General features: G+C 40.4%; 1 protein-coding gene across 16 annotated transcripts in view; it reads right to left on the bottom strand.

The window, feature by feature from the left end:
* Positions 1–15,976, bottom strand: part of FAT1 (FAT atypical cadherin 1) — a 142,918-nt gene that overhangs the window by 61,306 nt on the left and 65,636 nt on the right. For all 16 annotated transcript variants that reach the window (XR_013545496.1, XM_078393971.1, XM_078393965.1 and 13 more), the window contains exons 4-6: positions 10,029–10,090; positions 2,353–2,682; positions 642–852 (exon numbers count right to left, since the gene is read on the bottom strand). Coding sequence is in view for 15 of the 16 variants with exons in the window: in XM_078393971.1 (XP_078250097.1) it covers positions 642–852; positions 2,353–2,682; positions 10,029–10,090 (603 nt within the window). In the remaining variant the exon portion in view is untranslated. The remainder of the gene's footprint in view (positions 1–641; positions 853–2,352; positions 2,683–10,028; positions 10,091–15,976) is intronic.

A 15,976-nucleotide genomic window follows, 5' to 3' on the forward strand; every position in this document is an offset into this window, starting at 1 on the left:
ACACCCATATTCCCTCAAGTTCTTTCAGCATTTTCTTGCATTATTCCTCACTACTTAATCTGCACTAGTATCTAGCCTTAGGTAGACCACAGGCCCAGAATCCCCTAGCCAAACACAGCAGGCAGCCATACTGGCTAGAGATGCTGAGAATTGTAGTTCAAAGACCCCACATCCTCAGGTCAGTATCCTATTTGGATTTACAACCTGATTCCAAATCCTACTGATCATGGTTTGTACTGTAATCAGACCTTTTGGATGTCCAATATAGTGGCACGGGAGTTGCCAAGGCCCTCAAATATCCTACTGGGCTTCCTTCATCTGAAGTTACAACATAACCTGGTGCACTGAGGAAATTCTTCATTGGTTGATATGGTGCTAGAGAAGGGGCGGTATCTCTGCACTACAACAGGAATATTGTTAAAATATGACAGCAACAGGATAGCCCTATTCATCGAAAAGTTAAGATCAGTATGATCCTTTAACTATTCAAGAAAAATGGCAATGAACATTCTATGAAATATTTATCTCCCTCACACACACAGGAAATGCATTTATTTAAATCCCCCTTAGATTAGAATGGGATTAGAACTGTGTAAAAACAGCAGTCCAGATAATCAGTGGATAGTCTACAACATTCTTACCTGTAATATCAAACCAGAGTGGAGTACCAAGAGGTTCAACAGCTATTACACCAATCATGTGAGCTACTGGATCACTTTCCATGACAGTGAAAGAAAAAAATGATTCCTCAAAAACAATTGGATCTGGGGCTGGACGGGGTTTGGGGATCCATTCTATATGAAGACGAGCAGTTGCTGATTTTTGTGGGCGACCGTTATCCACAGCTTTGATCTAAGGATCAAAATACTAGGTTAGACATTTTAAATATATAAATAAAAACAGACGACACAGAAAACACAGAATACTGAAATCTGACAACATAAACAATTACATCAGAAGCCTAGAACACAATTAGCAGAGGTCTCCAAACCATTAAATTCATTTTGTAAGCTCAAGAGAATTTTGCAATGCTATTCTATTAAGTCCCACTGAGTTCAGTGGAGCTCACTCCTAGATAAACTGATATAAGATTATAGCCTCGCATGTGGTTATGTTCAAAGAGATTGACAAACTGGTTTTGGAACTGTCCACATTAAAAGGGAAAAGTAAGCTACAGTTAGCCCTTTGTATGAAGCTAAGATGCATTTTTTGGATCCAGGAATGGGTTATTCTTTTTTATTACCTTTAATCAACATTAATAATGCTACCATTCCCTCATGGGAAGGTTGCTCTAGCAAGAAGTGTGAGCTTCCAAGCTTGGAAATGATGAAGGACTCAATGTCCTGCAGATTCATGATTCTCAGGGATACAGGAGAGTATAACCACAGATGGGAATTTTGACTCAAGAATCGAGTGGGAAGATGGATGCCGCCCCACCACTAATGGTTTAAAAACCTCAGAAAGAGTACTGGGCTCTAAACATCTTCCTGTAGTCGTCTTACCCTCAAATCCCAACTAGAGATGGGGGGATTCATATTTGTAGATGAATACGAATATCCCCCCGCAGGTGAAAATAATGAGGGTCCGGCCGATGGAGCTGGACCGTCCACTCACTGTTTGGCCACTGCTGTGGGCACAGCAGCACCTTCCTATTGTGCTGTGCTCTGCAATGGATTAGCCACTCCTGGCTGGAGGTGGGATGACAAGCCTCTCTGCCAGGTCGCAGAACGGCTAATCCACTGCGGAGCACAGCGTGATAGGAAGGCGCTGCTGTGCCCACGGCAGTGGCTGAACGGTGAGAGGCCGGACCCTCGTTATTTCCACCTGCGGAAGGATATTCGTATTCATCTACTAATACAAATACCCCTATCGCTAATCCCAACTCATACTATGACTACTGTGTATGACCTCGAGTTCTGTGTGACTTTGTCTACGTGATATCCTCACCTGTCTTGCTGTTAGAATAAGACCAGTTAGGACCTGGACCATTACTTGATATTAGATTTGGAGCTCCCTGCTTGGAACTGACTCCTTGCCCACTAGACCTTGGCTTCTTCTTGGACTGTGATTTGCATGTACCTTTTTAGGATTTGAACTGAGTAACTTCATTAGCCTATGGTGGTATCTGCAACACAGGGCTTTGTCTTCTTGGAAACAGGATAAAAACCCATATGATTAACTTTATAAAGTGCCAAAGAGAAACCAAGCTCCTTCTTAATTCAGTGGCAATTTGATGTGCCTGAATATACAAACTTTCAAAGTCTTAAGTATCATTTATACTGCTAAAAGTGCAGTTAAAACTCTGAGCACACTGACAAGAGAAAAGAATATAGAACTAAAATCACAACTTACTGTAAGAATGTCATATTCTCCAGCTCCAGAATATTTCTTGGAAGAGACCACGCCGGTTATTGGGTCAATAAAAAATTTGCCCTGCTCGTCGCCATCCTCAATGGTGTAAGATATTTCTGCATTAGGCCCTTCATCTTTATCTGCAGCTACCACACGGTAGATTGGATCTCTTCTAGCAGTTCTCTCTCTCTCTGGTTTCTCACGTTCTGGCAATTTAATCTGATAGAACTTTTGCAAGAACTGAGGTCTATTATCATTTTCATCTAAGATCTTCACTACGACTCGGGCAAGGGTTGATTTGGGTGGCATGCCATTATCTGTCACTGTTACCTATGGATAACAATAAATAGTTAACAATAATAAATAAGGTTTCTGCCCAGAACAGTTCCAAGTACTGATGCCAGAATTGTCATAATCACTCAGAAAGGACTAAATGTTTGGAAAAATGAAAAAAAAAATGAGATGGAAGTATTCAACACATATCTTGATGATAACAATATTTGGTTTAGAAGGTGCAGAATAGAATTCCTCTTTAATTTCTTAAATATGTGAGTGGAGGACAAGAACAGAAGTTGAAGCCACTACTGTAATTATACTCTAATTATTTAGTCCACATATTTGAGAAACTCCTGTTGTCGAGCAACAAAACATATCTTAAGTACATTTTGTTGCTTGACAAGAGGGGTTTCTCGAATATTTGGACTAAAAGAAATTTTCACATTTAACATCAAAAATATCATTATGACGATAAGCAACATAAATATCTGAGTAAAAGTCAAATATTGGATTTTTAAAACAATAAATGTAGTTTATCAAGAAAAGAAAAAGAAAGGCAAATGTAATGATAGCCTTGTTTTTATCGCCATGATTCCAAGCCAATTTGTGCAAAGTCATACTACAAGCTGTTTTTTCCTTAAGGAAAATACTGCAGTTGCAAGTCTTTCACACATTCTCAAGCCCTTGTGAATATGCAATAATGTTTTAAGTGAAATTAGCTGACATAGCAACTTCATCATATACAGTATACACAAGAACACAAAGCAGATAATTATAGTGGCAAATGATTATCTGCCCATCTCTAGAGAAAAGCTCCTAGACCATCAAGAGATCTGAATCGATAGCATAATTTCAAAATCCACAGTAAGGCTTACTTACTGTGAAGGTGGGAAAGTGGGAACTGAATTCCTTTCCCTTCTATGAGCTACTACTCCATACAGGGCAAAGGGATTAAATTTGCTGCTTGCTTTCTCTGTTAGCTGCCGTCCCTTCCTCTCACTCTAATTTTATTTTTGTGTTCCTCTTAATTTCCACTCTCTTCTATTCTTGCCCCTCTTTATTGAATACATAGTCAAACAGTGGACAATTACTGTACCACTGGAAACTGATTTTTAAAAAATGAGCCTTCTGATTATTTTGAAGAAATATTTGGCCAACCCATCAGAGTAATTCAAACAAACAAGCATCCAGTCATCCAGAAAAAAATAAAAGGAAACTGCTGAACATTCTTCAGACACAATTGCTTAAATCTCTGTATGACATTGTCCTTTTGTCTTTTTTTACACACACACACACACACACACACACACACACACACACACACACACACACACACACACACACACACACACACACACACACACAGAGTGTGTTTCCATCGACAACAGTTAAATTAAACATTTGAGTCTAAATATCTAAAGATCTATAAGGCTGGCATACCACCACACCTTAAGATGTTGCACTGTCTGAATATTTGGTCTGTTGAAACTAAAGGTTTGGAGGATATGGTTACTAATAATGATAATTGATATTTTGAGTATTAAAGGTGGTGTCCCTCTGAATACAAGTTGTTGGTAAACATACCCAGAAGCACGTTATCGTTCTCCTGTTCTGCTTTTGGGTTTCTGACAGGCATCTGACTAGTCACTGTAGGAAAAGAGTGGCCTTTGGTATGATCCAACACAATTCTTCTCAAATTCTTGTGGTTTTAGTTCAAGGCCTTGAGACTACATCCATCAGATAAGATCTGCCATGCGGACGTAAAAACTTTGTGCAAATTTTTAATTACCCCCCCGCCCCCTCCTACAGCTCCCTCTGCCATATTACAAAGCCTGGATTCCTAGATGGGTTTTCTGGGGCACTGGAGACTGCAATGGGGAGAAAAATGAGGACAATCCTTTTGCATGAGTTGCCCTTTGCAAAGCCTGAGTATGGCCCAGTAGGCAAACTTTTGTTCATGTGGTGTAACATAAAGTTAGGCAAGTGGAAATTTGTCAAGTATTATGCCCAGCAATAAGGAATTATGCTATGCAATTGCACAATCGGTTGCATGTTCCTGGCACGACCTATTGTGCAATGAACCAACAGAAATGGTTTGAGGAGACTGCACTTCCACCTCGACACCAGCACAACTACTACAGGTACAACCTCAAGTTGCACATGCATAATTGCACATAGCTGAATTTTGGCCAGCGTATTTTTTAAAGAACTATGAACAAAGAACAGGTAAGAAATATTGGAGAACAAAGGGAAAAAAAGACATGTTCCCTGTCTTTTTATTAAATAATTAGGAACACTATTCTAGTGCAAATGCATGAACAAAATTGACCAATCTAAGCAGATAAAATGAGATATTACAGAATACAACTTCTTGTCTCAGAGGAAGGAATGGGGGGAAAGTGTCTTGAAATACGGAACAGCTGTTTTATTCATTTTTTAATTTTGCCAGCTGAAAATATTCAATAACATTTTATTAGATTTTTACCATGCCCTTCTTCCAGCTTTCTCAGGGGCATTTTAGCTACACAGAAGAAAAAAAAAAACCTAAGAGAAATGGTAGGTTGATGTGAATCATCCAAGACCACACAGAAAGTTGTAGGGCTGAGCAGGGATCTGAATTTATTACTTCCCACATGGAAATATGGCTGGAAAAAATTAAGCCTGGTTGCCCAATAGTGTTTCATTTTCCACTTCCCCAATTTAAAAAAGCTAGAAAAAGTATCCAGTTGGCTAATGATGTTCTACCTCCACCTGTCAGTTATCTGAGTCTAACGGCACTTAATAAACATGCCCCAATAAACAGATTTCTTGTTGGAGCAACAAAACCTGGCAGTATGCATGTACAACTCGCAGCCATTAGGAAGCCATCTGAAGCGGCAGTCCTATATGCATAATTAGGTTCCACTGAACTCAGTGGGCTTGACATCTGAATCAGAGCTTGGAAAACTAACGTTTTTGGACTAAAACTTGGAAAACTAATGTTTTTGGACTATAACTCTCAGAATTACATAGCCAGTTGGCTGGGTAGAATCTGATCTGGGAGGCATACCCCAAAGCAGGAACTCTGCTCTGAATCAACATTCTTTGAACTGCTTCATAAATCTAGTCCTAGTCAATCATTATTACAGCGGCTATAATTACAACTGGTAGAGAAGAGCATGCTTGCCCTACCCCTCTGTTTCTGTCTCATCTTCCACCTACACACACAGGATGACGAGTCTGAAAACCCCTAGAAAATCATCACCCATGGATAGTTATCCTCTCTTCTTCAGACTCATCACTGATTAAATTTAAGAGTGATGAAACCAGAAAGAGAGCCCGAGACAACTACTCTCATCTAACAGTGGTAAGTGTAGGTATTTTAATGATGACTGAAGCTCTTCTGAAGGCTTGACAATTTTTCAAGGGGAGCAGGTGAGTGGGAATAACCCCAAAGTGTCTTTTTTTTAAATCGAGGGGAAAGCTAACATTGAATTGGGGATTCTAAGAAGTAATAATATGTTGTATTTAAAAGCATGAAGCTGTTTAATGGTACCCTATAAAATCTAGGAAGGTCTTAATGGAAACAGAACACAACACATTTATTTTAGTTTCTATGCAAACAAGAGTGAAATGTAGGAAAAATTATAATAAGCGAACAAGGAATAAACTTGCCAGTCCATCTGGTCAACACTTTAATGCTTAATTAATTAGCCAGATGCAGAACATTTGGCTCAAGCTGCTTAAAATGCTGCCACAATTATATGAATATTCTCTGGATTTACTCCCAAAACCTTTTGGAAAAAAATTATATCAACATAAAACAATGGGGAAAAGACAAGTGAAACACTTCGTTAATAAATCCACTGGTAATGCTTTTCTCGATTTTTCATTCCCATGCTCAACTTAGTGTTTTACTGATCTGGGCAAAACGACTTTGTCATATGAAAAATGGAGGGGGGAAAAGCAAAGTGGAAGAACAGAGGGAGGGAACAATTAACATGGTTGAAAATAAATCAGTCCACTGTTCATCATTTGCACAACACCAAATTAGAAACGAGATTAACATAAAATCTGTACAAAGTACCAGACACATAGACAGTCACATTAAGTGGTGTTCATTGAAAACTCATTCTCCTCTTGCAGGGCACTGTAGCAAAGGACTTCCGTGACCTTAAGGGCCAGGTTCAGACATCATGTTCATCATAATGTAGAACACATAGTCATGATAAACACTAATAAGTTGGAGATCTATACTCAAAATTTGAGAAAGTTATTTTTTTGGACTACGCCTCCCATTAACCATGCTGGTTGGGGGGGATCTGGGAATTGTAGTCCAAATAAGAACCTTTTCTACTTCCACTTTTACCTTTCTCCTCCTCCATATACAAGAGAAGGAAAAAGTTTCTGCTTTGACTTCAAAACAAAGCATAGTTCCAAGTACAGTGGTGCCTCGCTTAACGAGTGCACCGTTTAATGAAAAATCCGTATAGCAATCCCTTTTTGGGGATCGCTATACGGATCAGCCCCAATCGCCGCACTCGCTTTGCGACGATTGGGGCTCCGGCGGCCATTTTGGAGCTGCCGAACAGCTGATCGGCGGCTCCAAAATGGCTGCCGCATGACCCGAAATGCCCCCCCCGCAGCGTTTTCGCGACCTCCGTAAGCAAGGGGAGGGCGCGAAAACGCTGATAGGGGCCATTTCGGGTCATCCGGCGGCCATTTTGGAGCCGCCGATCAGCTGATCGGCGGCTCCAAAATGGCCGCCGGACGCGAAAACATCGCTGGAGGGGTAAGTTTGCACACTTATTGGAACGCATTAAACTAAGTTTAATGCGTTCCAATAGGTTTTCCTTACCCGCACAGCGATGTTTTCGTATAGCGAAGGTTAATCCGGAACGGATTAACCTCGCTATACGGGGCACCACTGTACCTATAAAATCAGCTCTAGATTATTTACCCATTGTTAGCTGAAATAAACCAGAATACCAAACGAATTGATGCTTTGTTTGTTCAACTAACTGTGATTACAATGACTCGCAGTTCCAAGTTCATACATTTAAAAAGCCACTGTTCATTCTGAAGTGAACACAGATGTTCTCATTCTCCTTGTCTCACATGCAGATGAATAGAGAAAAGTAAGGCTCATGTGGGTTCATTTGCAAATAACAAAAGCCAGGAAGCTAAATCCCATAACCACTGGCCAGGTCAGTTGATTTTTCTAGCAACTGAAGCCCAACAACATCTGGAACCCAAGACTGAAAACCACTAGTTTAGATGATTTTTTTTAAAACAGCAGAGCCCCTGAAACTCTGGTCTCTGGTGAAACTCAGAGAAGCTCCTTGTCAGGACTCCCAAGAGTTGTAGCTGAAGAACATATGGAGTTCTGAATTTAAGGAGTCACTGGCTTAAATTAAAAGCTATGGATCAGATTTAGCACCAGGATGCTCTAAGAGTCACTAGAGGACTCTTGGAGCAGCCCTGGGTTCCCTCCAGTTACTCCCTGTACAATCAATCAAATCAATTGTAGAAGCTTGGGGAGAAGCAAATGTAATGTCTAGGACGTGGTCTGGATAATGTCAGTATATATGCACTATCAAGATACAGAGGGGGATATGCTAGCCTAAAGTCCTCCTAGTTTTTTAAAAATAGAAACAAAACATCCCTTGTGAAAAGCGCAAGGCCTGCTCTTTTTTTGGGGGGGGGGGAAATCAGCCCAACATCTTTCTTCCACACCTACCTGAAGCTGCATATGCAACTATATAATAAACAAGTAAGCAAGAACCAACTCTCAGCCTTTTTACATCAGTAGCAATGACACAGGAGAAGAAAATGGACAACGGGGAATTATTCAGATGATAAAAAGGCAAACAACTTCCACAGCACTTCTATATTTTTTTCAGAGTACAGAGAAGCTAATTTGTTCCTAACCCAGATGTGTACCTATGAGTGTAACAGCTTGTTCTCTAAGCCTTGGCCATGCTGGCTGGAATATTCTTGAAACTCAGCTAAACATTTCTCTCTAGTGCCCGTCGTCCTACTCCAACTGGAATCCAGGCTGAAACCCACCGGAGTCTTGGTGGCCAGCTACAACATGGCACAGGAAAGCAGGTGTGACAAAAGCCCAGTGTGCTCCAGCAGTGGAAGATGGATTTCCAGATCTTCTCCAGCAGAAGGCCCTCAACTTAAAGGATAATAAGTACTGCACAACACAGCCTGAGGCTGGCAACTTTAATATAGACTGGTTGTGGCCTTTTTGCAGCCCCTGCTGCCCCAACCTTTCCCAGCCTTCCACATACCCCTCCAAACATTTCCTCCATTAAAAAGAATGTGTACCACTGCTTTTCATATTTAGGCATATATTGTAGCTGGTATGGTTTCCCAGAGGATCCTGGGAGGGGAAAAAAGGCTCCCGGGTCTAATAACACTGCCTATCAATGATACAGATGTAGCATTGCAGAAATGGCTTAACAAGCTAGCAGGTAGATGAGAACACTGGAATTCATCAAGGACAGGTGAACTGTGAAGGAAGTCCCTCCCTTCAATGACGACAAAACAAAGTGTGCTACTTGGAAATGTTAAGTCCTCCCCTTCCTGTGAGAAGTCCTAACATCCATTCCACCCTTCTTCATTGCTACAGAAGGGAAAAAGAATAGCTCAGTTGTTTGGAAAAGGTATCTGATATTGGGTCAAAAAGGTGAATTTTGCCATCTGCAGTTACAGCTAGTTTTGATACTGGCACAGGCCTTCTCCCATACAAATTTCTGAATGATTTTTTTAAATTAAAACAATGGTTTAACAAGTTTCAGTTTAACAAAACTCCAGAGCAGTTCAAAATAATTGTAAACATGATCAGATTTTTTAAAAAGGGGAGTTGGAGAACCATGGTGGATACTCTCACCACATAAAAATGAACTAACAGACAGGTTATTTACACTAGGATTTCTCCACTGCTGACAGAATCCTTTCACAGTCCCCAGCAGTGAATCTGGTCCTCAGGAAGGTGAAGGGGATAAATAGATTAGTAGACTAGGACTCTACGAATCTGGGTTTGAATCCCTGCTCAGCCATGGAGATGCACTGGGGGAAGGGATAGAAATGATAAACAACAACAACAATGTACCTGCACATCAGTTCTGACATGGTGACACTTTCCAGAGTTTTCTTGGTAAAGAGTACCCCAAAGTGATTTACCATTCACTGAGCAATCCAGATCACTGAGTTATCCAGCCAGCTGGCACTGGTGGAACTGGTGAAGCCACTCCTTAAATACTTACCTTGAAATTGCTGTTAGGGCTGATGTAAGTCAGTTCTGTCTTAAGGGCAAGAAACACATGTATCCACATACAAAAAACCCATTTCACAATATATACATGTTAATAAGACAAATGTTCAAACAGAAATTCAGCAGCTTAATTTACCTCTAATATATGTTCCGCCTGCTGTTCTCGATCAAGCTTTCTTGATGTGGTTGTAATTAGACCTACAAATATAAGCAAGTAATTTATCAGTCCTTGTGCAGAAGAATAGGCAAAGTGTTCAAAGGTGAGTCAATAAACAGGAGTATATGCCAAGACTTTGGTAATAATGCCACCATTATTATGTTACATTTTGAACAATATTTTCAAGTCTGCTGTGAGTAAGAGTCAACACCGGGATTTTGAACTGGAAAGTATATACAACATGAGCTTCATTTACCTCTCAGCTACTGGTGCCAACAAGAATTTTTCTCTCTGTGCATGTGAGTTTGTGGTCACAAAATACATTAACTATATCAAGGTTCCAAAGAATTACACTGAGGGGATGGCATTTTGAATTCATCAGTGTACTCTTTCAGCAAGTTGAGAATGATCCTTGCGAGGCAGGATAAACTGATTAAAAAATTCTTTGGCTCAGAGTACCTTCATGTTCTCCTTCATGAAGCACAGTGAAGCACAGTGGAAGTGAGGCAACAAAAACCATTCCAAAGAAAAGTGGCTATCCAATGAGGCCTTACAAATAGCAGAGAAGAGAAGGGAAACAAAATGCAAGGGAGATAGGGAAAGTTACAGAAAATTGAATGCAGACGTCCAAAGAACAGCAAGGAGAGACAAGAGGGCCTTCTTAAATGAACAATGCAAAGAAATAGAGGAAAAGAATATAAAGGGAAAAACCAAAGATCTGTTCAAGAAGTTTGGAGATATTAAAGGAACTTTTATTCAAACATGGACATGATAAAAGACAAAAATGGTAGGGACCTCACAGAAGCAGAAGACATCAAGAAGAGGTGGCAAAGAGACAAACCTATCTATTTTGAAGGAAATCAACCCTGAGTGTTCACTGGAAGGACAAATCCTGAAGTTGAGGCTCCAATACTTTGGCCATCTCATGAGAAGACTCCCTGGAAAAGACCCTGATGTGGGGAAAATGTGAAGGCAGGAGAAGGAGATGACAGAGGACAAGATGGTTGGACAGTGTCATCGAAGCTACCAACATGAACTTGACCAAACTCTGGGAGGCAGTGGAAGACAGGACGGCCTGGTGTGCTCTGGTTCATGGGGTCATGGGCATGACTTAACGACTAAACAACAACAACCTTCATGTTGTTCCAGCTTTTTCAAACAGGGCTGAAAGAATAGTTAATGCATGGACTGAAGCAAGAAAGAAAAGAATGAGGATATTCACACAAATAATACATTCTCAGAAATAATACAGGACACAGTTTATGCTCTGAGTGGCCTGTTACTGAAATATAAAATCTACTCTTTCTGGAATATTTTAATAATTAAAGGTGAAAATGTTGTTCACCTTTGAACTTTGTTTCAGTTCTCTTTTCTTGCCAAAATATGTCAATGTTTGAACATGAAAACAAAATTTGCACATTTGCCCATCCTAAACATTCTAGCATTCACATAAATAGCACAAAAGAGAATCTTGAAGACTATGAAATGTGATGAAAACAAACTAAACTACTGCCAGAAAGTGCCTAGATATTTAGCAACTGGATGAGAGAATGAACATTAAGAAATTGAGGGAAAGTATTTTGATGCGCTGCGGGTTAAACCACAGAAGCCTCTGTGCAGCAAGGTCAGAAGACCAGCAGTCTTAAGATCGAATCCATGCGACAGAGTGAGCTCCTGTTGCTTGTCCCAGCTCCTGCCAGCCTAGCAGTTCTAAAGCATGTAAAACTGCAAGTAGATAAATAGGTACCACCACCATGGTAGAAAGGTAACGGCATTTCATGTCTAATTGTGCTGGCCACATGACCACAGAAACTGTCTTTGGACAAAGGCTGGCTCTATGGCTTAGAAACAGGGATAAGCACTGCGCCCTAGAGTCAGACATGACTGGACTAAATGTCAAGGGGAACCTTTACCTTTAATGAAAACTGCCAAAATGAGGACTACACGACTCTTCATAGATAATGACAAAATTAGACAAGAGAGAGAGAACATCTTGACTGAAAATGCACAGAAGACAGTGAGGCCAACCATGGATCACTTCAAATAAACAAGAGGACCATGTGCTTCAGTGCATTCCTTTAAAATCTTTCAGCACTGGTAGAATTTACACACACAAAAAAGAGAAATATTAGAGCTTCTATCACAGCCTTCCCATATGTATGCACAGGTAATAATACAGTTGTGTGAGGGCTGCACCATCTAGCTTGTTGGATAACAGAACCAACTTTAAGACACTTTGCAACTTTCAGCAGAACTTGGAATTGCTCAATACAAGAACAAAACTGAACAAGTAACAGCAGCCAAAATCTGACTGGATATTTACACCTATGAAAGAACTACAGAAACTGCTGCAGCTAACTGACAAAGCACAGGCTATACATGTCATTTGTGTGCCCAATGGAATGCCTGGTACATGCCTTTTACATGTCAAAAAGCTGCAATTAGCTATAGCAACTTCCATGATTCTTCACGCACGCATTTAGATACCCAGTAGGATCTGGTCTACTGGTAGATTTTGTGTGATCCTAGAGTCACCAGTAGAGGGTCTTTTGCTTTTCCCAGTCCACTCCATTGCAAGATTATAATGGTATTGTTTCACAGAAGCCTGTTTGCTGCTCGGTGGCAGCTGCCTGAAGTGGCTAAATATTTCCACACATGAAATTGCCCAACCTATATATTCTTCCAACTTTATATTCAGAAGAATCCTGTGAGGTATGTTCAAGAATGTGAGTGATTCATTCAAGTGAGTTCACAGCTCAGAGCAGATTTGCATCTGGAAGAGGATCTAAAATGTTTCTGCATGTACACATATTTTCAAATGGCCTTGAGATTTAAAAGAAGGCATAATTTACAGCAAATGATGCATCAAATGTTATGCTTCAAATATTAGCATAAGGTTTCACTTTCCACATAGATTACAAATCAACCTGATTTTCCTTTCTACTTACCTTTGTATAAGAATGTAATCAAGCATGTAATTTATGAATGTTATAATCAGTAAAAAGTTAATCAAACGAAACAGAGGCACCTTTGCCCCACTTTCACGTTACTTCCTCCAACTGCCCAACAGTCACTCTGTTTTGTCTGGATTGTGTCTCAGCCAGGAAACATTTGATCCCCCAAGCTCATCAAACACAGTGTAATGCAACTCCTTGCTCAAATCCCAGACCAAGAGAACCAGTTCATCAACTTTCCAAATCTGATCTGCCAACTCTACTTTGAAAAACCAGACTGCCATACCACTAATGTAAGCATGAGATGAGGGAACAAACAGTTTTCAATGCAAAGAGAGCTGACATTATAAGAGAAGAATTTTTCTTAAAAAGGGTTCCATTTTCTTTGTTGAAACAGAAAAAATACTTTGAAATCAAATCAGTAAATTTGCACCTTGAGGTGTAAGTAATTAAGACTGTTTGCTTACATATGCAGACCCAAAGGAATACAGAAACATTAATTAAATGCCACACCACATAAAGGAAAAAGCAATGAAGGCATAAATTGTGGCACTGTGAATGGGAACACGGTGAGTTATGGTAGTAAAAGGTTGTTTAACATGAACAATTCCAACAGACAATGCTATAGAGGTCATACATATACTACTACCCTGTTTCCCCGAAAATAAGACCTAACCTGAAAATAAGTCCTAGCATGATTTTTCACCTCTTCATGGATTGCTGCCTTGTTGTGGTGAAGGGGCTTGAGTAATTCAGAGAAACTACGGACTATGCTGTGCAGGGACACCCAAGACGAACAGGTCATAGTGGAGAGTTCTGACTAAACGCGATCCACCTGGAACAGGAACTGATGAGCCGCTCCAGTATCTTTGCCAAGAAAACCCCATGAACAGAAACAAAAGGCTAAAAGATATGACGCTAGAAAATGAGCCCCTCAGGTCAGAAGGCGTGCAACATGCTACTGAGGAAGAGTGGAGGACAAGTACAAGTAGCTCCAAAGCTAAAGAAATGGTTGGGCCAAAGCCAAAAGGACGCTCAGATGTGGACGCGCCTGGAAGAAAAAAGAAAGTCCAATGCTGTAAAGAAAAATACTGCACAGGAACCTGGAATGTAGATCTGTGAACCTTGCTAAGCTGCATTTGGTCAAACAGGAGATGGTAAGAATAAAAATTGACATCCTGGCCATTCAGTGAACTAAAATGGACAAGAATGGGCGAATTCAATTCAGATCATATCTACTATTGTGGGCAAGAATCCCGCAGAAGAAATGGAGTAGCCCTCATAATCAACAAAAGAGTGGGAAAAGCTGTACTGGGATATAATCTCAAAAATGATAGAATGATTTCAATACGAATCCAAGGCAGACCTTTCAACATCACAGTCATCCAAGTTTATGCACCAACCACTGATGCAGAAGAGGCAGAAATTAACCAATTCTATGAAGACTTAAAACACCTTCTAGAACTGACTCCAAAGAAAGATGTTCTTCTCATTATAGGGGACTGGAATGCTAAAGTAGGGAGTCAAGAGATAAAAGGAATAACAGGTACATTTGGCCTTGGAGTTCAAAATGAAGCAGGGCAAAGGCTAATAGAGTTTTGTCAAGAGAACAAGCTGGTCATCACAAAAACTCTTTTCCAACAACACAAGAGGCGACTCTACACATGGACATCACCAGATGGGCAATACTGAAATCAGATTGATTATGTTCTCTGCAGCCAAAGATGGAGAAGTTTTATACAGTCAGCAAAAACAAGACCTGGAGTTGATTGTGGCTCTCATCATCAGCTTCTTATATCAAAACTCAAGCTTAAACTGAAGAAAGTAGGAAAAACTACTGGGCTAGTCAGGTATAATCTAAACCAAATCCTTATGAATACACAGTGGAAGTGAAGCACAGATTTAAGGAACTTGATTTGGTGGACAGAGTGCCTGGATGGAGGCTCATAACACTATATAGGAGGCAGCAACAAAAACCATCCCAAAGAAAAGGAATGCAAGAAAGCAAAGCAGCTGTCTAACCAAGCCTTAGAAATAGCAGAAAAGAGAAGGGATACAAATTGCAAGAAAGATAGGGAAAGTTACATAAAATTAATAAGGGTGAAAGAGGAGAGTGCAAAAAAATGGTCTGAAGCTCAGCATCAAAAAAACTAAGATCATGGCCACTGGTCCCATCGCCTCCTGGCAAATAGAAGGGAGAGATATGGAGGTAGTGACAGATTTTACTTTCCTGGGCTCCATGATCACTGCAGATGGAGACAGCAACCACGAAATTAAAAGATGCCTGCTTCTTGGGAGGAAAACAATGACAAACCTAGACAATATCTCAAAAAGTAGAGACATCACTTTGGCAACAAAGGTCTGCATAGTTAAAGCTATGGTTTTTCCTATAGTGATGTATGTAAGTGGGAGCTGAACCATAAAGGAGGCCGACTGCTGAAGAATTGATGCTTTTGAATTGTGGTGCTGGAGGAGAGTCTTGAGAGTCCCCTGTACTGCAAAGAGATCAAACCTATCTGTTCTAAAGGAAATCAAACCTGAATGCTCACTGGAAGGACAGATCCTGAAACTGAGGCTCCAGTACTTTGGCCATCTCATGAGAAGAGAAGACTCTCTGGAAAAGACCCTGATGTTGGCAAAATGTGAAGGAAGAGGAGAAGGGGATGACAGAGGATGAGAGAGTTGGACAGTGAAGCTACTAACATGAATTTGACCAAACTCCGGGAGGCAGTGGAATCAGGAGGCCCTGACGTGCTCTGGTCCATGGGGTCACGAAGAATCGGACACAACTTAATGACTAAACAACAAATGATTTTTCAGGATGCTCGTAATATAAGCCCTACCCCCCAAAATATTGGAAGCATTTGATGGAAATAACTGTCAGCCCTATAGAGGATATCACAGCCACAGCAATATCTTGTTTTCATAATATGCCACTGGATATACACAGAGCCAAAGAGAGAGATTAAGAAC

Source organism: Pogona vitticeps, chromosome 5 (assembly GCF_051106095.1).
Source record: "Pogona vitticeps strain Pit_001003342236 chromosome 5, PviZW2.1, whole genome shotgun sequence".
NCBI classification, from domain to species: domain Eukaryota; kingdom Metazoa; phylum Chordata; class Lepidosauria; order Squamata; family Agamidae; genus Pogona; species Pogona vitticeps.